Genomic DNA, 27618 nt, shown 5'->3' on the forward strand with positions numbered 1-27618 from the left:
ATGTATATACAAGGTGATTTTTTTTAATAGAAAACAGCTATGGTCCTTTCCTAGGTAATTGTAATATGTGTTTTTGAAAAAGATTTTTGGAAGTTTTTTATATTATTTCAAACCAAAATATTGTGTAAAAAAACGGACGCATTTCCAATCAAACTATTTTTCTGAAGATAAATAATTATAAAGTTCGAATTCCAAATCACTAATTAAAAGAGTTTACATTTTTAGATAATGAGTGAAGTAGAATGAATCATTAACAACATTAACATTTTACCCCGCAGTACTTTGCTTCACTCGTCTAAAATGTAAACGCTTACACCACCTGTAATCGATATTCGATTTATATTATACATCAAAACTTTCAGAACAATATATTACAATACTTCGAAAAACTAATTAAAATACGTGTATGTTTCTCATTTATAAATAATTTTAAAACACAGTAAAATAAATGAAAAATGTAAAACATGTTATAACAAGGCCTTGAAATTCTTTAGGTTTTCCGAAATGGACGCCGCTGAATTAAAAAAAAAACCGATCACCCTGTAGTACATCATTCTAACGTCGCGTTTATTGACGACTGTAGACGATAACATATTATAATAATAATAATCATTATTACTATATTATAATTGTTGTTGTTGTTGCGATCGGGTGGTGGGAAAGGTAACCGCTGAGGGCCAACGAGTCATGCGTGTGAGTGTGTGAATACCGGCAGTGACATCCGAATACTCAGACACTATGCGCCACCAGTTCGTCTTATCCATTCTGCTCTTGCTGCCGACCGTCCGGGCCGTGGTTGGTCCGAAAAACGGAAGTGAAATACGACCAAAAAACGGTACGGTACAAAATATTTTTTTATTTATTTTTATGACATCGCCTCCGTGGTGAAAAAATACGTAGAGATCGGTTGGTCACGTTACGGGAAAACTTGGATACCGTTGAGCACCTCTAATTATTAAAAAAAAAAAAAAAAAAATGATCACCATGTAGTACGTGACTGTATCGAGTACATAATATCGTTTATTATCGGACAGTACGCGTATTTTAGAGGGTTACATTTTTTTTTCATTACGCAAAGTATTTTGCATAGTATTTTACGTCAATATTATTTCATTTCATTTTCATGATTTTATCAAATTTTATATCAACTGACCTTTACTGGACCTCACCGAGAAGAACTCGTATGTAGCCTGGGATTACTTTGATTTTTAAATATTCTTAATTAAATTAATTAATTATGCAATTTAAATTTTGAATTTCAACATATTAACTATCAAATAAAAATAATCACTAATTTGGTAATTAAACACGATATATATTTTTAGTTTAGATGCATCATAAATTCATATCGAAGTGATAAAGACATAGACAATGGTAAATGTAATATTTTTAAACAAAAATAATGACTAGAGATGACGTAGATTAAATGCAAATCTCCTTTTTTTTTAATGCTTTAGAACATAACTTTCTAAGCACAAAACAAAATTCGTTTCATACATCACAGAATAAAAATAAATCTTTTACTTTACATTAATTTTAACATTTTGATCTGTACAGAATTTTTTGGCATTCCATGGTATTTTTATGATTTAATGGTATTATTTTTAGTAAATTTCATAAGAACAAATAAAATGTAATAAAAACTTAGCTCAAATTCCTTTGAAAAATAAGTTAAATATAATTCAGTTTATTTTACTAATATTTCTATTTTTATTACGTATTATATTAGTTCCTATGACTTATCAGACGCGAAACAAAATTTTTCAAGATAGTAAATATTAACACTTGTCGATAATCATCAAAGTTTTTTATTTTAAAATATCACAAAGCACCTGCCTTGTTATCGCTATGATAAAACACAACAAATATAATGTTCAATGTGCATTTAAATAAGTATCTAAATTTCATAATATATTCATTTATTTATTTTTAGTAACTTTTTAATTTATTAAACTTTGTAATATCAATATAGTTCAGTAAATCGAATTTTTTGTTGATGTTTATATTTCCGCCCTAATAATGACATATTAGCCACATTTCTGGTCATTGTACAATATATTCTATAATTTCATTGTATTTCATTAATTTAATTTAATTTAATTATGTAGAAATACAATTTTATATTCGTACCTACGAGTAAATTATATTTCATTAACTGCAGTAATAGTGGCCGATGGTTACTCCTCATCGAATTATTCGTATAATTATTTTGTGTATTTTTTTTTATTCTGAATTCCTCGTCATTTTTTCTATAATTAATTCTTATCTGCTGTATATTTATCTTTTTTTTTGTTATTAGTCATCAATGTTTCAGCTATAACCTTAATTATTCACGAAATGTTTCTCCTTTAAACATTCCTTTAAACATTTTTTATAGACACTGAGTTTAGGTCCAACGTTACGTGGTATTCAGATGAAAAACATGTCCAGCACCACACCTGTAAAAATTATAACGACCTAAAAATTCTAATTGCTAATAAATAATTGCATATTTTCTGAAAATTGATAATCGCGTACACGGTTGAACGGCATTGTTGAAAAAAGGTTGTTGAACAAAAAAGTTCAAAAAATAAAGTTAATTTAAATTTTGATAAAACGCTAACTTTCATTCCGCTTAAAATGCAATTATTGATATAGATACTTATTATTATTTTTATGCTCTTTCATAGACGAATCTACAGGGTGTGCCAGGACACACCCTGCGACTCTTATAAACCTGTGTAGGGCCCTTATACTCAGTTACAATGGTATTGAGTAATGAGTCTAAAAATTAAACAATTTGTGTTCTAATTTTAATACATTTTTATGGGTACAAATATTGTCAATAAATATTATAGTGATAAACATAGTTGATAAATGATCAGCAATATTTTCAAGAAAAGAGAAAACATGCCTGTTTATTTATAGCACGGCTATAGTCGTAATTTATAGGCTTATAGCCATAATCATAGTTATTTTATGTAATTTAATTTTACCAGTAATTATCATTTTTATAGTTATTGACAAAATGAAAAATATTTTATTTCGTATTTCGTATTAACATTTAACATAGAAGTATTAGAAGTATTAAGTATAATATATCATGTCACCTATTTCTAGATACCAGTTATATTATATATTTCATACAATTGTTTGTTATTAATAATAATAAAAATAAGATGTTATATTAAACTTCCAACAATTTTAAACATAATTGATTAACAATTTAATTGTTGGTTGTAAGTATGTCCAAAAAAAATAATTGAATAAAATATTATATTGAACTTTGCAATAGTGATGGTTTAATAAATTGAATAATTTTGAAACATTACATGTGTATTTTACAGCATGAAAAATAGCATCTAAACTAGGTAATAAAAATTAAACTTAATAATATTATTTAATATTATTAATTTTATTTCAAATTGGAGACATATTTTAAACGTGTGATAACCAAGAGGTATTTTGAACTACAGAGGGTCTTTTTGAGGTGAAGGCACACCCTGCTATGAATTCCTAGATTAGCCTATGAAGCAAATAGTTTATGTAATATAATGTATATTAAAAGTATAATAATATACTATTTAATAATTTTTTTTTAAAATATACATTTACCTCACAATATGTTTATTATATTCACATAATAATATTATTATATATGCAGAAACTAATTTTTAACCACGCCAATGATTAAAATCATTGTTAGTCCAGAATCTGTAAGGGGGAAAGGAAATAAGTTGAAGCTATTTGAACTTGAGTGCAGTTTAAACACAACCTATTTTTACCCGACTACAGTTCATTCATTACATTTTTTAACCCAAGTGCAATTATTGGACTAAGATAAGTGCGATTCAGCCTTACCCGATATAATAAGCTATGAGCTTCCTACAAATATCAAGGAATCTATTGGTATAAATTTGTATTTAAAATGATCCAATAGGTTTTTTTAGTCTAATGATTTCAGATAAACCATTGAGGGTTAAACATATAGTGACCTAATAACAAAATTATAAGAATTATTATGTAACTTGTGGTCATTGTTTATATAAAGAAAATATACTGATTTTTACATATGTTTTAACATGACTATATACTATAATATAATATTATGCAACCAATAACAAAAACTTCAAAAAAACTTCAGTTTTCCCAAATTTTTCAATTTTTCTTTCCCTAAAAACTTTATTTTAAAGTATATTATTAACATTTTAAAAAAAAATTTACTAATTCGGTCCAGCTTTTCACGATTTATGTGATTATACTTTTATCTTGTAGGTCAATTAAAACTAAATAACTAGTTTACCTGTATACCAATAAACTAAAAAAGTGTTGTGTTGTTTATTTTTTGGGGTTCCCACAATATGTTCAGTCCATACCTAAATCTGGCCCCGATAACTGCTAAATAAGATAATAATAGTGTTGTAAGATATTAACAGCACATGCGGGTGTGGCGTTCTCTTAAAACATACACATATAAGTCAATAAAATCATTAATCTTCCTCAGGAATTCTAGCAAGAGGCCAACTACATTTAAAAATGATCAATTTCCACTCAAAATTCTCAGGCATTGATAAAATCTTTTATTTGAATTTTACCATTGTTACATTTTTTTTCATTATTATAGTTCGTGTTTTGCGTATTACAGATGATGATGTATCGATCAACAGTCTGGATGACGTAGATCTCAGTTGTGATGGAGGTAGATGTGAACCAGATGGACAAGGCGGTGTCCCATCGACGAGTTGGACAACCACCAAGAAACGTACGTAAGCTACCCCGCGTCTGCCATCACAGTGAATAATAATGTTCTTAAAAAACCGTCCGCCAAAAACCACTTTCTTATGTTCCCTGTAGTTTTCTAAGAAGATTTGAAAATCCATGACATTTTCCGGGTAAACCCATTAGTTTAAAAACATTTTAAAGAAACGATGTGCCTATGTTGATCTCAGTCAACTTACAAAGGTACAAAACAACTATTAAAATAATGAATTCTCAATGACGTATTTTCTGTTTCACGCACTCAAACAGGAAAATTTTTTCCAGATTTCTATTTTTTTTTTACAGACTTTACGCAGAATCAATTCAAAAATTTTTTACTTAAAATATTATTTATTTATTTTTAACCTTCCGCAATCCACATGTTATCATTTCAATTATAATACTCTACGATGGAGAGTAAACATTTGACCATGAGTATTTTTAAATTAAAAATTAAGAAGTTCTCTACAGTGGATAAAACTTTGACTAATAAAATTAATTTGATTCAAAATATTTTGAAAATATAAAATCAATGGAATCAGTACTATAACATTGCTGATCGTCAACCATAAAATTGTACTGTTATACTATTAATCCTTAATTACATTGATTAATTGTATCGTAAATTATTTTATTTAATGTATTATGGTGATTTATATTAGTTTTTTGACTAAAATATTACTGACTATTTTCCACATTTAACATTATTATTTATGTATTATGAATGTATCAAAATAAAAGTCAACAGCATTATTATATAGGTACTGTAGATAATATTACAATGAATATTTTCTGTGTTCTAATCCATTTTTTGGAAGCAATAAACCTACAACGTAATATTTGATTTCGAACTTGTTTCTTTTTGTTTACAAAATTTATGGTGAAGGCATTTAGCCCGAACTATTTTAAAATTTATTTTATTTGACACTTTTTTAACTATTTTAACTATTTTAAACTATTTTAACTAATTCACAACAGACTTCATAATTAATATTCTATGAACTCAGAAATTTTTTATGTTTATCAACATAAAATTATACGCATAGTTAGATTTCACAAGTCCGCGGAATTTACGACATTCGCGAGGATTTTAGCAATTTTTTTGTTGTAACGGCTGCCGTTATCTTTTGATCTATCGTGGCTAAACGATCCCCGCCTCTACCCATCGTGTCAACCTTATCTTGAGTATTTCACCTATTCCATGCAATTTTTTTTATCGACAATATTTCCACCGATATATCCATCTTCTTGAGTTTAATGGTACGTAGTTTTCAGTATAGGGAAAAACCCTGAAATCTGCTACCTCACTTCTTCACTACTGCAAACCTTTTTTTCTTTTAGGTGCATATTTTTTTATACTATTCGTTGTATTTTATTTTCGATATCCTTTGTGTGTGAATATAGAAAATGTTTTGGAATTCGACTTATAAGAATTTATATGGACTATTTTTCGTCTTGGTTGTGGAATTCAAAAAACCTACCCAATAATATTATGATTGTGTTAAATGTTACTGATAGTAGGTACATGTTGCAATATAATGGTTCAAACTAATGGTAAATATTTGTGTCCATACATTGTACTAGCATTTCATTTCTTCGAAATACAAAACTTTTAAATATTTAAAAAAAAAACTTTTAAAATATTGACACATCTATATAAAGTACATTTTCATAAGAATTCATTTCAACTAAAAGCATAAGATATAATGGGATTTCGATTTTCTTTATTAAATAGGTTTTCTCAATGGTAAAGTTAACATAACATTTGTTCATATTTTGTTTAAATTTAATTAAGTATTTAATTTAAATAATAAGCATAATTAAATAAGAAATCCGTAAATTTGAATTTGTTCGTTTTCCTTTACATATACAAAATATAATTTGTAAACACACGTTTTTACTCAATAAACGATAGATTATAATTAATTGTTAACTAGTTACTCTTTGGTCTATAATAACTAAATATTTAACAAAATTCACCAGGCTTTATTATTTAATTATTTGATTAAAATTAATTTATAAATACTAATAAATCAGAATAACTTTTTTTTTATCATACTCTCATCATAAATTAATAAAAAATCTATTTACATCCTGTGTTATGTTTCTGTGATTAGTTTGATAGTTTTAGATTATGTTTAATGAAATTTAAAAAAAAGCATGAGACTATTGTTTTTACAATAATTCTATTATTTCTTATCTATTTATGGATGTATTTTTCCAGAGATTCATTATTATTGAGAAACTTCAAAAATCACATAAAAAATCTCTGTGTATATTTTCAACTTATATAAAAGATAACATTATTATAAACATTAATTTAATACTTTAACAAAAATAATGAAACAACAATGTCATTATTAGTGGTACACTGGTACCTATTAATATTTTGCCAACTAAATTTCGTTTTATTGATCTACGTATCAAATTATCATCACTAGGTCCGGATATTGCTCTAGCCTACACAATACAGCCTGAATTTATACTTAACTACAATTGAATAAGGCAAAGCCTGTATTGCTTACATGTCAAATTTATTGTTAATCTTCTTCTAGTTTATTATATTTTATTTAGTATTTTTATGAAACATAATTATGCACACTTTGAATATATCACATGACTTAGGTGTAATTAATAATTTTCCTGATGTACAGTTATTTAGTAATTAAAAGTTATTGGTTTTAATAATATCATGTCAAGCTGCTCCTGTAATAAATGTTCCACATTTAAAAATGTAATAACGTTTTTCAACTGAATAAAAAACGTCCAGCATTTAAATTATTCGTGTAAAATTAAATTTAATAACTACTAACATATACATTATTATTTTGACATATGTACATCACTTGTAAATTGAATACTTACAATAAAAATACTTTTTGTTTCTATTTTTCATAACTGGTCGAATGATAGTGATAGATCAATCTAACAACAACTAAAACCAAATACTAAACGATATGCCACGTATGCCACTGATCATGATTGATCACATGTTTTATACTTTTAAATCGTGTATTTTAAAAGTTAATAGTTAAAGTTACGTTTGACGTTTCTATATTAAATTACCAACAATAATAACATTTTCATTCAAATATTTCATATCTGATCAGTAGTGATAAAATGTATTTTATATTATTTTTAAATAGGTTATTTAAAATCGTATAAAGTTTAAGCAATCCAATATGTAATACAATTTTCAGTAAATTCTATCACATTTTAACATGAACAATGTTATGAAAACTAATAAACCGGTAAAAATTACAAAAATATATATTGAGAATAAAGTTATTATTATTTTATGACTAATTCATATTTATATTTTTTTGCAATGAATTATAATATCACTTTGTCATAAGTTTCACTAGATTTTAAAAAATTTGTTGCATTTTTTCGAAAACTACTGAAAGCTTAAAAACGTTGGTTCAAAGGTTAAATCTGTTTTCAATTAATATAATTTAAACTATATACAGCTATTAGATACCTTTGACTAGGTACCTTCAAAATAAATATTTGAAAATTACACTTATAACAATTGCTTTTTCTAATGTTCTAAGTATTATAGTAAATTCTAATACCATTCAATTCATGAAATAAGCTTAGAAGACAATTTTAATCATCTGTTATTATATATTTTCAGTATATTATTCTTAATACAAAAGTTATTTATAAACTATTAAAAGGATTCTTAAAATTCATAAATATATTTATTATACTAAAAATATAAAGTATATATAAATAGCTTAAACGATTTTTAAATAAATATTAAATAACTTCAAGATCACTATGTATATGTACTAAAATTAAAAATTGGTATCGAACAATGTCTACGTTTCGCTACCTACTAACAAATTTTGACAATTTTGGTGTATAAAATCATTACATTCAATAGAATCATTGTACTCGCTTAACAATTTCAAATACTTATAATCAATATTAAGTGATAAATATTATAGTTTTCATCCAGTCACATTTCAAAGTATTTTCGTTAAGTATAAACTCAGTCTAATAAGTTTTACTAGTTTTAGTTTTTTAAATCAAATAGAACAGCTCAAGTATTCTGATGCCCATATTAAACTTAATTAGTGCGTATTGCTTACAAAATTTAAACATATTTAACACATTTGAGTCGTTATTACTGTAGGCATCTTAAAAATTCTTGCAGAAATACTCAGATAAGAAATAATAATAACAACATTCTAACATAGGTATTTTTCATCCTCCATTTGGAAAACCTAATAGGATATTATTTTTTTCAATTTTCATTTTTATATTAAGTACATTATAGAAAAGATGTATTAGCTTATAACAACATAATACTACGAAAATATTTTTCAAACAATTTTTAAGTATGGAATGAAAAGTGAAAATGTATCCATGCAACCTTTTGTGCTTCTATCATAAAAAATGTAAAAGAAATTATAAAAATATTCGACAAATAAGCACCAAAGAGCTCTTTCCAATAAAACAAATTGACGTTTAAAATTTAAAATTCATTGTATTTTTATTATTATTCGGTTATTGAATACGCTTTTGCTAAACCTCAACACATATTTAAAACAAGTTTTCAAAAACTAATCGTTTTTTAATTAGATACTTTTGATATGAGTGTTTCTATTATTTCGAAAATTCCATGATGTGTATAAAATGTACATAATATGTAATGTAATAATTATAAGTGTAGCATTCACTTATTTACATTTAAAGAAAAGCTCAAAAGTATGGGGCATCTATCCAGTGACAGCACTTGAAAATGAATTTAAATTCATGTTAATTTAAAGTTTTAAATGAAACAAATTCCAATACGTATCACTTTTTCGTAAAATGTATAGTTAAACAAGTTTATAATTTTATGGACTGATTGTCTTTAATAATGACAACTAATAATTTAAAACCATATAATTTTTAATTCATCATTATTATTAATAATGTTAAATTATATCATGTGTGGGTTCATTTCAGCAAATATTTTTCAACTGGACAATAAATCTTGTCCAGGATTCGAACTACCTCCAGTTTTCCCTCGGCAACATTGTGACACAGATAGAGACTGCTGGCCAAGGATATGTTGTGGATACGGTGGACTCAACGGTCAAAAATACTGTCGAATTCCTTTGCCAAGTTGGCGAAACGATTTAATGAAAACCATTACAAAAAGTAAGTTCTTATCCACAATACATAATATTATGTTTGTAAAATATTTAAAAGCTAATAATACGTTGATGTAATTATTATACTTGATAAAACGTTTGATTGTATGTTAAATAATAAATTCAGAACAATCTTAAACTGACATATACAATTTCTCTCAAATTACCATATACTTACATTACAACGCAATAATAAATAAACACATGTTGTCGACATATTTTTTAATATGTATTTTTGATTAGTTTTAGTACCTACTCGACTAATACTTCCAGGAGTTCAACCGCAGTAAAAAGGACACGAGAAAAGCACTGTTTATATTATTGCACTTACACTCTAATCAGATACAAAAATATCAAGTGTTATATTATTATACTTCTAAAATTTCAAAATATTTTACTCTTTTTGACTTGTTATAAAATAAATTAAATTTATTGCAAGAATAAATTGTATTTTTATATACATTTTTATAAAATATACCTTAATAATGTTGAAATATATTAAATGTTCTTGATGTATTATCAATACTGCAGTATCTTAAATAGGTAATAACATTTTATATATTATTATAATTTAAAAAATGATAAATAAAGCTATGATATAGGTATATACACGAATGTTCATGATAATTTGATAATTATAAAATTTCTTAACCTAACCTTAATATTCAACGTTTTAAAACAAAAAAAATTATAACAAAATATTTATACAATATTACGCACACACCTGCATCTAATCAAATAATATTTTGTTTAAAAAAAATATGATTTAAAAATATTGAATTTTCTGAATCTTTTAATTTAAATTTTTCATCTATATCAATCGAAATAAAATGAATAAAAACTAATAAGTAAGTGCTTACAATAAATTAGTCGGTATTCACTCTTGCTGTATAATACCTGTTATAAATGAAATGCTGCTTTAGACCGTTAGAACTTTGACACTAATTACAATTCTATATAAACGATAACTGAGAAACGGCATTTACCCACAATTAAATCCAATTTAAACTAAATAATGCTCCATTTCCATTCTCAAACTTTGACATAAAGTTCGTTATGAATCCATATTTACGAAAAGCACTGCATCTTAGTATACTTAGGTATATAATATTTAAGAAACATCAAAGATATTATTATAAATTATTATTTATTTCAATTTAAACCATTAAATGTAAAACTTTGAGCAGATGCGATAATATTAATAAGACTCTTATTATTTGATGTACCTATAATATTTCTCCCGTATAATATATAAAATAATAAACTATAATATCTATCAGATTTTACGATAAAATAAATACTAATTAAAAGAAAAATATTACTAAATTCTAATCATACGTTTCACAAAAATATGCCAATAATTATAACACAATTATTATAATACACTGTAGCATTTTTTTTTTCTTAAAGATATTGTTAACTTAGGTAATTATAGTTAAATATTAATAATAACTGGTCAATATTTAAGTAGTATTTTGCTTATACTATTTAACTGTACGAATTTTTTCTTGCAATGTCCAAATTCTGTATAAAGTCTTTTTGTTTTCAAAAGTAAATAAAATAAAATGCTTTTTTTAAATTGAAATTTAGAGTAAATTGTATCTCACATTTTTTTATACACACATATTTTAGAACCTTTCATAATTATTTATAAAATGTTTTTATTTGTTTCAGTATCAGTTAAATATTAATTATAATTCCAAATTATTTGTATTAGATTAAAAGATATGAATTTTCTTGCATTAGAAAAAAATAAAAATAAATATTCTTTGAATATTAATTAAATAATAACAATGAACCTTTAAGGAATTAAGAGCGTTCAATTAATAGAGATAAATTATAATCAATTGATAGATCAATTAATTATAATTGATTTACTGCATTCTTATATGATATACTAAAAAAGTGTTATCTATTGTTGATCAAGAGTCAGCACCTTTTAGAATACATAATAATAGTTATAACAATATTTATAATAATAATAATATAATAGTACATCAATTCAGACTAAACTGAAAAACATTAAATTCAAATAAGAAATTATAGTTGCCAATTAAGCGATCTATATTTACTTCCTAATAAACTAGTTTTAGCAATACTTTTAAATAACTCTTAAACGCTAATTTACGTATACTATCGAGTCATAACACATGTGACTTAACTTCAAAATAATAATAATAAATATACGGTCTAAATACGGTTCTAAAAATGCAGTAGAAAAATAAAAACAGCTTTAACGATATTTTACCGTGAAATCAACCACCACCGTATCGGGACTTAAAAATCGTCGTTTGCTGAGGGACGTAAATCGAAAACAGTAATCAAAATCGTGTAGTCGTAAATTTTTTAAGCACCTAAAATAACGACATTATTGTCATTACTCATTATACACAAAACAATTAACTCTAAGCTTACTATTCACAATTATCGGTACGTCAAATCCTCACATAAATTATTTACATATCATTGCCATATATCTATAAAACGTTGTGAAATAATATAAGTAGATAATCTTTAGATATTAGGACGTATTGAACAATTCTTTTTAAACATTATGCTTTTTTTTTTTTTGAATTTTTGGAATACTTTAGAAAATGTATTTTCCAAAACTGTTTAACGCATAACGTAATAATAAGCTTTGTAAGCTTATTATATTACTACCAATTTAAAACAAATATATATAGGTATAATACAATAATAATACTACCAAAAGCATCTCAAAAGGGGCGCTCAGAGAGACACATGCCACTGTTGTATCTTCAGAGTATTATATAAAAAAAGTTTAAATACAAAATTTGATTTTAATAAAATTATAACTTATCTACTGGATATAAAAGATTGGAGCATAATACTTGTAGATAACAAATGCTATAGTAGAAAATGTATAACTATTTTCAGTATAATATTAGTATCTTAAATTCGTGAACATCATGATTCATTTCTGGTTGATAAATAATCGAAAATAAAATATTACTATTCCGTCAGTGGCATATTATATACGTTCACATGACAAATATTTTAAAAATACACAATTTATCAAAAAATTACGGAAATCGTGTTTAATTGAATTATTAGTATTTCTTATAAGGTTTTTATGTTTCAAACTCACTCACGTTCAAAAAGATTATACCTATGTATGAAACCGAAACACTCGGCATTATAAACAAGCTGCACAAAATTGGATTTCGCTTGAATTTATTTAAGGAGCTGTTGTTATTATCCAAATGGCTCGCGCCATATTACTGAGCACCCCTCATAATACGAATCTGCCTTTACTTTTGCTGTGTATAGTTAAGTCGTGTATAGACATTAGACAATGGCTATTAATTATGCATACTCGTTAATCAACAGATAATAATATATGCTATTCATTATTTAAATTTTGATTTTCAAGGACTCTATTATCTCCAATTAAATATATATTTAGACTACAAATTATCCTAGTGTGAAAACATTTTTTTTTCAAATAGGAATGAATGTTAACAGTTTGTGAATTATTATAATATATAGAAGCACTATTAAAATTAAAATTTGAATTAATAGTTTCTGATATATTCAACTGTGAATACTTTTTTTTTTTTGAGAGGGTCCCCCACAAATTGTGAGTCTTCGACAAGAGCTATTATAGCCTGTGGAACTGTCAGGGAGGGAACTGTTGGTTTTGGTGCTCGTGGATGTTTTGGCAGAATTTCGAATGGGGACTCGTAGGTTTGTAACTGCCCGAAAAACGATGCCGCCCATGACCGGGATTCGAACCGGTGACGGTGCGCGTCGCAACCGACGTCTTAATCCACCCGGCCACTTAATTACTATTTAAATACATCAACATTTATTACAGGACCCTTATTTAGTGTGATAAAAATTTCTGAAATTCATAATTTCATTCAACGATTTTGTAAAAAAAATAGGAGAGTACCTAAGCTTTGCACATTAGAAAAATCACCTCGATATTGCTAGGTATATAGTATATACCTGTGATGTTATACCAGCGTATCATTGTTATTTTTTTCCGCGTTTTTTTCATTAAAATGTTGCAAACACGAGGTACGAAATACAGGTTGCGGGTAGCTGCAGAATCGACAGTGACAATACTATTACGATGATCGTGTTCACAGGCCTCCGGTCTAGCAGGCCACGATACCTGCAGTGCAGCCCACCGCCGCCGAAGCGCTACGATCTGTTCCCGCGGAAGTGCCGTACCACTGTGGACTGCCTGCCTGATCTTTGCTGCCCGGAAATTGGAAGAAACGTCTGCCGGCCACCCAAGGAAATAATACAGCCAATCAAGGTCCGGCTGTCCATCGGGTAGACAGTCTCGGCGTCTGTTTTTTTATCAGCCCAACTGAATTTGCAACTCAATCACGTTTTTTATCACCGATCGAAATACTAATCTCAATGTCAATCCTATAGAACATGTTTATAATTATTTTTTTGAAAATATTTTAAATCCATCGCAAAAGACTTGAAATCACAAAATTATAACACGGCACGTGCTCTACTGATAAATATTTTTAGGACACTTTTTTTTAATGCGTTCTAAAATATTTTCCCGAAACGATTACAAAACTTTTTCGATTGTTCTTATACTATTATTTTGCCCTGCGGGATAACATTGTTGTTCTGTGTTATTATGCAATCGTACCTATCTAGTCATTACTCATTTGTGAATTATTTTTAATTGTCGAATCTTTCCAAACACCCGAACGAAGATATTACGGATAAACGTACAAATATACACATAAGTTTAAAATTATTTTTGTAAATTATTATTTTTGTTATTATTTATTATTACTATTTTTATTAAGTATTATAGTTATTTATTAAAATTATTTCTATCATTAAAATTATTATTATTAATAATTATTTTTATTTTTGTTATTGTGTTTGACACATCTATGACTTTAATACTTGATTTGAACGCGTCACCCTCATCTACGTCCATTAAACTAACATTATACGTGACGTTAGGATACCGTACAGCTTGCTAAGACTAACTAATACAACGATGGTAACAAATTATTATTTTCTGGACATGAGGGAACTAAAGTCCCTGGAAAAATCCCAAGTTAATGTTATTATTGTTTCGTTAAGACACTTTCACTAATGCTAAACCAAAAAAAATAACCGATTTGGCTCTTAATGCGTTTTCGATTTATCTTTAACATGTAAGATAGACTACAGTAATAGTTGTACAGTTAAATCCATTGGCCTTGGAAATAGCCCTAACACCATCGCTACGCGTCATATCCAATTAACGATTTTTGGGGGAAGATAAGAACATAATAATTTCATATTTGAACCGATAGCCGAATAAATAAACCACAAACGCTGCAATTGTGTAGATGCGGTCGCAATCCGAAAAATCTCTCTGGACAATAATTGAAATAGAATAACATGATGCCGAATGTAGTAAGCCTATATGCAGTTTATCGAGTTTGGATGTTTAGCAAACAAATTACTGATGTTATTTAATTTGTTATTCACTGTGTAAACACTATAAAAATAAATTATTATTTTATTGTTCTTCTATCGATTATCGGTGTATAGTTGATTTGCAAACAATAACCTACTCCATATTTAATTAAATGACACCGCTGGATACCTGTTTTGTTCATTGTTCATCATAATTGAACCCGAAATGACTGTGTGATGAATAAAATATGACGAAAGAACCCATCATAAAAACAAAGGTATATCTCACTGGCCACCGTATATAGTGTAGGTATTGCACGCATGACACAAAACATTATAAATTATACATTCATGTTTTTATTTTTGAACAAGTGTATTACAAGATTATATTTTGTCACTATAACAGTAAAAGATTAAATTGTTGTCCCGCAGTTAAAGTGTAATCACTGGTTTTTATGCTCAACATATTTATATTGATCTACCATAATAGAATTTTGTGAGGAAATAATGTTGTGGGTATTTACTAACAACTTATCAATCATAACTCTTCGAAATCAGTATTGCACTTGACAGAGAACATGAAACAAAAAAAAATACCATATTTTAACCTTCATCTAATCTCACACAAAATTATTGTATAGGTACTGATAATCGTATTTTACTGTTACTATACAAAGAAATAAAATATATAAGCTGTTTATATTTTATAATATGTACCTACAAATACACGAGTATAACGTAAATCTCGAACAAACGTGAAATAATTTTTGTTCTATTCGATTAGATTCGTTTATTACAAGAATACTCATTGCCAATGTATAATGTATTATAGTATATTAATAATTATTATTATACTTCGACAATGTTACGATATTATTAACTATTATAATGAGACACTTACTTAACACAGCGCACAATAGCTAGTAAGTTAAGGTTGTTGATAATGATAATGCTAATAACTATATATAGCTATATAGACGAAATATCAGATATTGTAATAATAGTATAATACATATCATAATATTTACTACTTAAAATTAAATTTAAAAAAATGTAGAACGAAAAATGAGTGAAGAAAAATTAAGAGTAACTTTCTTTTTGCAGAGGAAAATTGTACCAGCCATTTTTGCAAGGAAAAAACTCCTTATTGATATTTTTTGATTCTGAAAATTTAATTTATAAATTATTTTTAACATAATAGTTACTCTAGAAAAATTTGGTTCACTTTGCCTATCTACCATCGTCTATATATTAAACATAATATATCATCAATTTCTTTTAAAATATTTTTAAGTTATGGTTCTGTTAATGCATTGCTATAATTGCTTAAAGTTTAGGATGTGAGCCAATTTAACACATATAAATATTTTATGTAGGTGACTTAAACATTTATCTTAAAACAATTAATGTCTCATAATTATTTTTATTAATACTTAGTAGTGTTTTTCCTAAATTTCATATTATACACTTTCACAATTAATTTAATACATATTGCATGAATCATATTCCACCAAATTTAAAATAATATTTGATCTTTCCTATCTGATTTTATTCATGCATTCAATTGACTTATATACTAGCTACCGGGTTATTAACTTACCATCGGTTTCTTTGACTGACATTGCTGTTTGTCTGAAATTCAGAAACTTGTTAACCTGTAAATATATTACCTGAGTCCTGAACCGTAAGCATGAGTTGATCATTTATTTCATTTAAAACTACCCAAGAGAGTCATCTTTCTACGTTCACAAAATTTAACTCTCTTTTCAAATGTTCCGTGGTTTCACCAATATATTTTACATTTGTACAAAAATATACTTTAGTATTTTCATTTTCAAAAAAAATATAGCAAATAAATAAAACCATTATTATAATAAAATTAATTATTTAATTATTGACATTTTCGACTGTGCTAATCTTTTTATTCCATATTTTAATATTTAAATTAAAACGCTTACGTATTTAAAACTATTGATTTAAATTATGAATTACTAAAAAAAATTAGTAAAACGATTTTATTCCAAGCACAGACAAATAAAAATACTGATAAATAATATTTATACCTAATTCTTTTATTAAAATTGTATTATACACACACCAATGACAAAAAGTATAAGGTGTTCTAAAAAAATATTAATAATAACGCAATATGTTTTATTATAGAATAAAATCTATTAGTTAATAAGTGTGTATATTGTTCTTTAAACACTTAACAAAAATATTACAATTTTTATTTTTATAATTCAATTTTTAATTTAAATTGATTTTTTCTGATATAGCAATATATTTAGTTTAATATTTCGTGAAACAAAAATTGAATCATCTAATATTATTGATAAATTTTAATCTCTTATGATAGGAATTCCATCCAATATTGATATTTGTGTTAGTCTCTTAATGCATTCAGCACGCCAGATCGATTCTTCCATAGACTCTTGTATTGGATTACCTAAAAATAAATAATCACATTTTTAAAACAAGAAGTATGAATATAAAAAAAAAACTTTACCGGTCAGTACTAGCTCTTGAAGAGTTTCCAATTTTAAAAGTTTTTGCACCTCATTCCAACTGTCAACTAAATTATTGCTCATGTATAATACTTTCAGTTTCTTCATGCCCATAATGCCTTTCAGTTTATCAATATAATTATAAGATATCCATAATTCTTCTAAAGTATCAGCCAATTTTTCTATCCCGTTGAAATTTTTTAAGTTATTTCGTGCCAATGATAATATTTTTAAATTTCTCAAAGTATCAAGATGAACAATTTTTTCGATACAATTTGTGCTCAGTGATAATTTTCTGCAACAAATATCAAAATACGCATAGGTACAACAAAAGTATTGATTGAAAATTAATTATGTAGGATATTTAAATTATAAATTCTAATATAATACTTATTATAATTATAAACGTCATGTTTATTTTATTATTTATTAGAAAATAAACAATCTATACTAGTGAAACACAATAAGTAAATATGATGACAAAATATACAGGTTAGAGATGGATTATATGAAGAGGGAGGCTCTCCATTGATAGAACCCAACGCGATATTATTTTATTGCGGATTTATTTGAGCAAGTCTCTACACCATTTTCGTTTTAAACGGCGTATTGGGTTTCCAGGAAGAGTTTTTCATGGGAATGATGACATTTCTGGTTTGGATGTCTAGATAATTTAGAATAGAATCTACAGAAGTGACTAGAAGCTAATTAGCTAACTGTTTCGATGTTTAGATTGTTCTACAGTGTCTCGTTGGATACATACCAGGGTGCAGAAGTGATAAATTGAAGGGCTATTGATTGGAACGACTGTATGGTACGGATTTGTGAGGGTTTAGTATGACCCCAAATCTGAATTAGTCTTAAAAGTGATTTGTTTATAATAAGCTACACGTGTATAGATAATTTGTATCTGAGTATTGGTCTATTGGTCGTAAGAGATGTAGGTGACTGTTTACTATTTTTCTTTTTGATTTAAAATGTGGACCCTATGTTAGTCTCTCATCATGACCATCTCCGATATATTTGAATTCCGTTGAATTAGGAATATGCGTTCTTTACAAATATAGTGAAGGGTATTCCGTTTTTTTGGTTGTGAAATTTACTTCTCGGGGTTTATTTTAATACGTCATTTGGTTGTCCTGTTTTCAATTAACTTTAAGTGATTTTGTAAAGAGATGGAGAATTGCACTGGGTCGTTTACGGTGGAGGGTATTACTGTGTCATCCTCATATGTAGCTATGGTTGTGTTTTTTGAGTGTAGCATATCGCCGGTGTATATTTTGAATAAGTCTGGCTAGAGGTCGCTGCCTTGTGGCACTCCAGCTTGAATAAAAAAGTAGGAGGAAAATGCGTTAAACCACCGAACAACAAAAGTTCGGTTTTCAAGATAAGATTTAATTATTAAGAAATATGGGGTGTGTAGAAACTGTTTTACTTTATAAAGGAGGCCTTTATGCCAAACTCGGTCGAAAGCTTACGAAACGTCTAGGAATACACCAGTAGTATTTTTTTTTTCAAATTATGATGATATTAGATGCGTTTGTCTGTGTATTTGATGTATTATTGAGTGTTTAGCCCTAATGCCAAAATGAGAGTTAAGAATAATATCATGTGTCAGAAGTATCGGTATAATTTTCTTGAGAATGAGTTTTCAAATATCAAGGCCAGAGTTAGAAATAGACTAATATTGGTCTAGATGAAATTGCTAGATTTTTTAGTTTATTAGGTTTAGGAATGAGTATGATTATTGATAGATTTCATATCAAAGGATGGTATGAGCTAAACATGGAATTGAAGATGCAAGTAATGAGAGGATCAAATTCTTATCGATTAATTTGTTTAGAATTTTGTTGATTATTAAATCGTATCCTGGTGCTTTGCCAGCTTTTAAATTTTAGATTAAAAATTTTACTTCGTTAGGGAAGTAGGCAGTGGTACCGGGAAAGAGCTGACTAGAAATTTGTCAATCAAGTTTGAGATCTCAGGTTCGGGTAGAATATCGGGATACATTGGACAAATTTTCACCAAAAGGTCAGGTTTATTTTTATCTTAGTGCTGGATTAGAGCCGACGAGGAGTGGGTGTTTTAAATTAAGTATATTTTTTGTGGTTTTCCACAGCGAGCAATCTTTTGTGTTAAGAAGTTCGAATTTTTTTTTAAAGAGTTCAGATTTGTGTTTGTGAATACATTTTTAAGGTATTTGACAGTCTAAATCGACTGTTTATTTTGTCAAAATAATATCGGTATTTTTTTAATTGAGCGTGGACTCTACGTTTTGTGATATTAGATCTGTTATATGAGCGGTAACAATTTTTTATACAAATGTGGTTAGTTTATTTGATTTATATTCTAAGCGGATTCATATCTACAGATTGATAAAAGATGTAAACATGGACGGATAGGCCATTTTTGGCCTACCAGAAAATTTTAAAAAGGAGCCTCCCACATGAAAAACAAATTTAATAATATATGATATTAAAGGGCCCCATTACCGAAATACGAAGGGGGGCCCATTGGGAAATGCCCGGTAGCCCGGTAGGCCTATCCGCCCACGGATGTAAAACATGTTTAGTGTCATAGGCGTGTCTAGACCTTTGACGCAGAGGGTGCTCTCTGGTGCGTACCCAAGGGGCTAATGGGCCCTAGACCCCTTTTTAAAAAAATTTTTCTTAATTCATGGTGCCACTTGAAATCGCAGAGGGTGAAGGACGAGCAGGTGCATACCTTGCACCCCCCGTGGACACGCCTATGTTTAGTATTATATGCCCACCGCTATAGAGACTATAGAGACGCTTGTTTTACAGAATTTAATAACGCCTGTATGTAGGCGTCTTATCTTAGATATTTTGCTTATGCGTGACGAGACTATAATATCGGTCCTGTCGGCAATTTAGTCTTGAACCCGACTCATTCGAGTTAAGTAATGTGCTTGTAGTATAAATTACATTTTTTTAAACTAATAAAGTATAATATTCTCAATTCTCATTCAACTCTAAAACGTGTATTATTTTTATTAATAAACTATTAAACAACATTTGATTATCACCCGCTACACAGAGAACGATTTCAACAAATTGTCGTCTTCGGATACCACCAGAGACACAATATAAAATATAACAAAACATCACAGGTATACACGGTAACGTTCATAACATTAGTTTAAAAGAAAAATCACAAAACACTGAAGTTGTAGGAAATTAATAGCTTGTTGACATAAATAAAATATAGTTACTCCTAATTTTTAAATTTAATTTACTCGCAATTCTTTAAAACTGCAAGGTTAGCATCCATCTTTTCAATTGGTGGCCATTGGAATTGCAAGCCGACATACAAAGCTTCTGCAAGTGGCGTTTTGTTTTTTTCCTGCCATTTGTTTAATGCATCTTTAATCGTAGTTGCCTTTGCATCCTATATATTATGATGAACATTTTTTAATATTTATAAAGTTATAATATAATACTTCAAGTACTCACTCCCATTCTTCAAATAAATGCAATACTATGGTTTCTCTAATAATTATAAACTATATAACAATTTAATTTTTTTTTTTGTTTTCTGTTTTTGTTGCTATGGTTGTACAATATATTGCTTCAATTTTTTTATTATAATTTAATTATTTTATTTGTTTACATTGAATCTATAAAAGATTCTAAATATTATTTATTTATTTTATTTTATTACTATCTCATCCCCGTGCATTTCGTTGTCCATTAAAAATACCGACTCCATAAATGATTCACAATTTCTATTTAAATCGTCGTTTATACCCATCTAGTCATGACCAAAACTTTCCGTGACAAATTCCCGTGGATTTACCCTATCTTAACTTCCAAAAAATATGTTAACACAAATCACAAATATTTAAAAGACAGGACTAAAAGTATGTTCAATCATAATATTTTATCGCATTTTTTGATTTGTAAAAGTGAAACAATTTTTAAAATTGATACCTAAGAACAATTTGCTAATTTCTTATTCATCCATATACTAAATTATATGACCAATAGTAACCATATAACAAACAAAAATATTATTAATATAATTATTATTATATTTATTATTTCTAAAAATAATCTGAAATTTGTAATATAAAAATTAAGGGTCACTTATCAAGATAAAATATAGCCTATGAATTCATGGGGTTATTTAGCTTTCTGATGGTAAACATTTTTAAAACAATTCCAGATATCAAACCGATTAAACGAACAATTTTTTTTCTTTAAATTGTATAACCGCTTTAACCCCCTACAGTAGAGGTTGAATTTTGTAAGATCCTTGCTTAGTGAGTGTAAAAATTACTAAACAAAACTGTTATCCAAATTTTATAATCATAGCTTCAGCGGTTTTAGCTAGGCGATGATGAATCACCAAGGACAAGTCATTTTGTATTTATATAGATTATACAAGTATGTAAATGGTCATAGGCAAAATAATGAATTATTTACTTATATTACAAACCATTAATAGTTATTTTATAGTTAAATAGTTAATTTCAAAACTATTAGTAGGTAAGCAATAAGCACAAGCAATTGGTTCTAAAATAATTTAATTTAACTAGAAATTAATAAAATATAGAGGATCTATTTCTATAGAAATAAGTAATTTTTCACTTTTTATATTATTGTATTAGATAAACTATTAGATCGAAATTTTTATAAACTATTAAACCCGATTTTAGTTAAATATAGTCATAAATTTAATGTGTTTTCGTATAAAATTTGAAGTAGTCGCATTAGATACTGCTTTATATTACATTAGTTTGTGATTTACTTTATCACTGATTATTATTAAAAACTGTAATATATATGTATTAACATGTATACTATATAATATAAAATAATATATCGATTAAATTTTAAACAGAAAACTTTAACGAATGACTAAATGGTTAAATATACAATAAACATTTTTTAAATTGCTGTTAACAAATTTAGGGATCTTGATAAATTTAGTAGGTATATTCGATCAAATTAAACTTCTCACTAATTGGAGATACTACTAATAATTTATAAATTATGATATTTATACAGTGTCCTTGGACTTAAATTTTAGCTCACTTTAGGATCGATTTAATAACCCGGCACTTCGAGATTAGGTATGTATTGGACTCTTGATATTGATTATTGAAAAAACGATTCTAAATAGAGCTCTGTTATTTTCATAGAGTTTATAAAACACTCAAAATTTATATCATGAATTCCAGTTGTAATATATGAATTATACACCATATTATACTTTGAATAAAATTACAAAATGAATATACAGAATGTGACCATACCTAGGAATTAGAATTAAAACGCAATTTAAACTAAAACACAATTTAAATTTATTACGCAATACAAAATAAAATAACGTAACCAACATTCCCAGACATCACCTTTCAAGCAAAGATCACATTCGAAAAATAACGAGATAAGACAATATTACGCAACACAAATACATTATTACGCAACCGAAATTCCATCGCATCAAAAAAACTAACGTAGGTATATAATAATACTAACTCACATGTACAAACTCAATATTGAATTAAAACTTTGACACAAATACCAAAATACTCTTACTAAAACTTTACACAAAAAAACAAACATAGCACCAATATGTTTTACAATTTGCAAATCGGAAGAAGACAGCATCTTAAATGATACACAACAATTACATATATGTACCAGATATAAAAACTATAAAAAATTTACAAAAATCATAACTTTAAAATACCAAATTCGGAAAAAACAATAAGTACACATAGCTACGAGACGTAATATACGCGTATGCAGTAGAAAAAATTCACTCAAACAAATATCAATGCAAAATATTATGCAAACGAAAAATAACATTAGAACGTATGAACACATGATCCAACAGAACACTTCTTTTTATAAAATATTGCAAAAATCCAATAACAACGTGCAAAATACAGCATATTATACATACATGCGCACAACACACATTCATCAAAAGAACGCCACTTAAGCACTAAGATATTATACAAAAAAGAAAAAGACAATAACCCATATGACCACATGACGTAACAGAACAACCCCTTAGTAAAATATTGCGAAAAAACCAGCAACAATGTGCGAAAACTCGACATAACTAACATGCGCACAACCACACTTCTCGCAGCAGACATAAACAATACATTCTAAGGTTTTGTAATAACAATTGAGTGGGGATAAGACAATCGATTCACTATATAAGCGCTATGCACAGACAATGACCACACTCGGTGCAACACGGTGGTCTACGCCATATGCCGCCGAAATCTTTATTAAATCATAACACGTTTTTATTCTATGCAAAGTTAACTTTAAATATTGCGTTTAGTCTATCACCAGATATGAGTCTATTTTTGTACATTCATCTATGTTCGTTAACCATAAAAAACTGTCATTCTTTTATTTACTGCGTTACCCATGCGATTCTGTAATGATTCTAATAATTGTAATCTATTTCTCCTCCAACGATCCATTCCAGCCAATGAATATGTATTTTATTTCACATGCTTAGAATATATAAGGTAGGCGCTGCTATACCAAGCAACTATATAAGCGAGACAAAATGCTTACATATTAAAAATATAAGGTAGGCGCTGCTTGGTATTTCATTGTTTATTAAACTGTGAATTATCAAGGTATACTTGTAGTTACGTTCTTACAGCTAAGAAGCGGACAGGATATTCTCTTGACCCCACTCCTTCCTCATCTGGAACTTAACAACAATTATATAAGCGAGACAAAATGCTTACATATTAAGAATATAAGGTAGGCGCTGCTTGGTATTTCATTGTTTATTAAACTGTGAATTATCAAATTATATTTGTAGGTACATTCTTAGAGCTAAGGAGCGGACAGGATATTCTCTATAATAAATTTATTCTATTATTATTTCTTAATTAAAACAGTTTATAAACACAACCAATAATTATTATTGTTTACTGTTTAGTATAATTGTTAAAGGTTTATTTTATATAGTTGTTATGTTAAATAAGTGTTTAAAAATACATTTTCTTATTGATAAGTTTAATATGAGGTGGCAAAATAAAATTTGCCTAGGGGTGGCAATCGGGTAAAACCATCTCTGACATGATAAACTCGAGTAGCTGGCCAGGAAGATATTTTTAATATTATTATAAGTGCATAGTAACATAGTAAGTGTATATAACTGTACAGACGTATAGCGTTAATATCAATTAATTTTGAATATAATTGGTTAGAACTTGAGTTTTACATAGTATTCAATTGTTATATTAACTATATTATTTGTTTACTTAAAATAACAAAACACATTTGTATCTTCTAGGTACGCGTAATAAATTATCCATAGGTACATGAATGTTAGTAAACATTTATTTTTTAAATATTTATTAATATTCAATTAATAAAGAACATAATAATATTAAATTATATTGTAAAAACCTTAACTATCGTTGTATTATAATCTCGTTTAAAAATAAATAGTACAACATTTTTTAATAATTTAATTTTTATTACAACCTATTGAATTCAAATTAATTATGAAGTAAATAATTTTATTGGTATATTTTATTTATATACCATTACATCAGGTAATAATAATTTGTGTTGGTATCTAATTAGTTTATACGCAGTCGAATTATTTTTAAAAACACAATTTTATTAATAAAAATTAAAATGTAATTCAGTTAATAGTTTTAAAATAGTAAATAATATATTATAATAAGTATTCCCAATAATTATTTCAAAGAAAATGCCTTAGTTTGTATAGATGAGAAAAAAAATTAATCGAATAAGTGTAAACTTAAATTATAACAATTAAATATACCGTAAGTCTATAAATATTAATTTTTACTTAATTATACATTATTGCTACATTCATTAAACTTGTACACAAATAACATAATTAATTGGTAATGTATTTGCAATTACTTATATAACAAACTATTCAATAGTAAAGTTATAGATTAATTCACAATATTATCGTTAAAAGTTTTCATCAACAAAAAGAGCTAGATTAAAATAAAATATTAATTATAAGTAATAACATAAAACACTGTTGTGTATTCAATTGTTAAAATTTAATATTTAATATTACTTATTTAATCATCTTATAAAATTGTTTTTTTTAATTTATGGCATTTTAGAAGAAAAATCTTTCATACTTACCTTTTGTCGTATTGAAAATTACAACTAACTATATATTTTTTCAAAAGAATAATACAAAATAACGATAAATAATTATAAATTTTAATAAGCGTGCATAAAATGTATTATAGACACACGAAATTAGAAGGTCAAAAATATCATATTTTTCGTTACCTACTTATGAGTTTATGACTATACCTATTACCAACTAAGTAGATACATACCTTAATCGAATTTACCACAGCACAGTATATAATGTATATATAATATATATATATATAGATATAATAAATTACATTCACCAAAATAACAATAAAATCTTAAATAGCAATAAAAAATAAAACATAACTCATTCAAAAATATTTACAGTTATTGCGAATTTCTATTTTAAAACAATAAAACTCCGTAGGTACAAAAAAATTAGTCTTAGTAATTCATTAATAATTAAATTTCTTGATAGTTAGCAAATACATCTCATTATAATCATATTTTTTTATACGTTATTTTACGGATATTGTGTTTGCATCAAAATTAATTTCAGATTTACACCTCAAAATAAGTTACGATCACGAAATTCTACCATTTCAAGAATTTAAGAAATACTCGTACCTATCTAAGTTATTTTGTATCTACGACATTCTCTAGAAATAGTCAACCCACGAATCTTCGACAATTTGCAATAAACAAATAATATAGTATTTGATATATATATATATATATATATATTAGTATTTGTATTTGAGTATTTATTTTAAAAAGTAGAAATTACATATTGATAAAATAAAATCTATAGTGAAAAACGTTTTACACACAATGTGTTCTTTACACAAAAACACGTTTCTCGTATATTGTAACATTCAAGTTTTCTAAGAGTAAATTATGTATGCCGATATACTGCAAATATGATGTGAATGATTAGATTTAAAATATTGCCCGAAAAAAATGTTGACTGTGGATTATGTCAAATTTAATCAAAAACTTTCATTATTATACCTACATAATAGTAGTCACCTAAATATTATTATGTACTTTCGATATCAACGAATACGCATTTTAATTTCATTTTTTTATGAAGTTGGTATTGATATAATAGTGCTAATCAATGAAAACTCAACTGTATAGCATTCTAATGAACACGGTTGACAAATAATTTGAATATTAATGTAATTAATGTTTCTATACACCGCTCCTTATTGAAAATAAAGTATTGTAGTTTTATATTTTATTTATATTAAAACAAATGTGTATTCAATAACTATCTAATTGAATGAGAATTATACAGTGAAATAATTTGATGATGTTTTAGGTACAACAAGAAAGTTATTATTTTTAATATATTTTTAGTGTTTTTCGTTTTTAGCTCTATGTTAAAAATAAGTCTTGTATGCTCTCCTTTCTAAAGTGAAATTTGAAACAAAATAGATAATGTTAATAAAAATATATTTTCTTGAAATTTCATTTAATTTTTAGAAAACTGTTAAAAATAACAAAACATAAAAAGTCAAAGTAAGTATTTATAACATTTCACGTGTTTTGGATAAATTAAGTTAATAAAAAACCCTGAATAAGTTCAGAAAAATTGTTTTGAATACAATAATGGCATCGTCTAAAACAAAAATAATAATTTATTACGATATTGTCTGATGTTATTCACATGTGAAAGAATAATCATTATTCTACTTGTGAAATTAA

General features: G+C 26.7%; 2 protein-coding genes across 3 annotated transcripts; one reads left to right on the plus strand and one right to left on the minus strand.

Moving 5' to 3' along the window:
* The first annotated feature begins 675 nt into the window (after positions 1–675).
* Positions 676–14747, plus strand: LOC107166740 (uncharacterized). 2 transcript variants are annotated; one of them, XM_015515530.2, is made up of 4 exons: positions 676–835; positions 4625–4741; positions 9697–9891; positions 14000–14747. In XM_015515530.2, exons 1-4 carry the CDS (start codon positions 739–741, stop codon positions 14191–14193), a joined length of 603 nt encoding a protein of 200 aa, XP_015371016.1. In that variant the 5' UTR covers positions 676–738; the 3' UTR covers positions 14194–14747. The 2 variants fall into 2 exon arrangements, with proteins under 2 accessions (XP_015371016.1, XP_015371017.1); XM_015515531.2 differs by lacking the exon at positions 14000–14747 and adding an exon at positions 10128–10387.
* Positions 14748–17638: 2891 nt separating this feature from the next.
* LOC107166732 (dynein axonemal light chain 1-like) lies at positions 17639–21574 on the minus strand. The gene is made up of 4 exons (XM_089230807.1): positions 21485–21574; positions 21060–21211; positions 17806–18098; positions 17639–17745 (listed from the first exon to the last, which is right to left on the minus strand). The coding sequence occupies exons 1-4, from the start codon at positions 21572–21574 to the stop codon at positions 17639–17641; spliced, it is 642 nt and encodes a 213-aa protein (XP_089086933.1).
* Between the last annotated feature and the right edge of the window lie 6044 nt (positions 21575–27618).

This window comes from Diuraphis noxia, unplaced genomic scaffold (assembly GCF_037042655.1).
Source record: "Diuraphis noxia isolate RWA-SAM2 unplaced genomic scaffold, SU_Dnox_SAM2 contig0001, whole genome shotgun sequence".
Classification (NCBI taxonomy): Eukaryota; Metazoa; Arthropoda; class Insecta; order Hemiptera; family Aphididae; genus Diuraphis; species Diuraphis noxia.

Bases quoted from the DNA above. Each gene is read 5' to 3' on its own strand.
- LOC107166740 (XM_015515530.2), top strand. From the start codon at position 739: ATGCGCCACCAGTTCGTCTTATCCATTCTGCTCTTGCTGCCGACCGTC. The intron at 4,742-9,696 runs GTACGTAAGCTA...GGTTCATTTCAG, and splicing joins TTGGACAACCACCAAGAAAC to CAAATATTTTTCAACTGGAC. The intron at 9,892-13,999 runs GTAAGTTCTTAT...TCGTGTTCACAG, and splicing joins AATGAAAACCATTACAAAAA to GCCTCCGGTCTAGCAGGCCA.
- LOC107166732 (XM_089230807.1), bottom strand. From the start codon at position 21,574: ATGGGTATAAACGACGATTTAAATAGAAATTGTGAATCATTTATGGAG. The intron at 18,099-21,059 runs GTAAATTAAATT...TATTTGTTGCAG, and splicing joins GCAGTTTTAAAGAATTGCGA to AAAATTATCACTGAGCACAA. The intron at 17,746-17,805 runs GTAAAGTTTTTT...ATTTATTTTTAG, and splicing joins TCAAGAGCTAGTACTGACCG to GTAATCCAATACAAGAGTCT.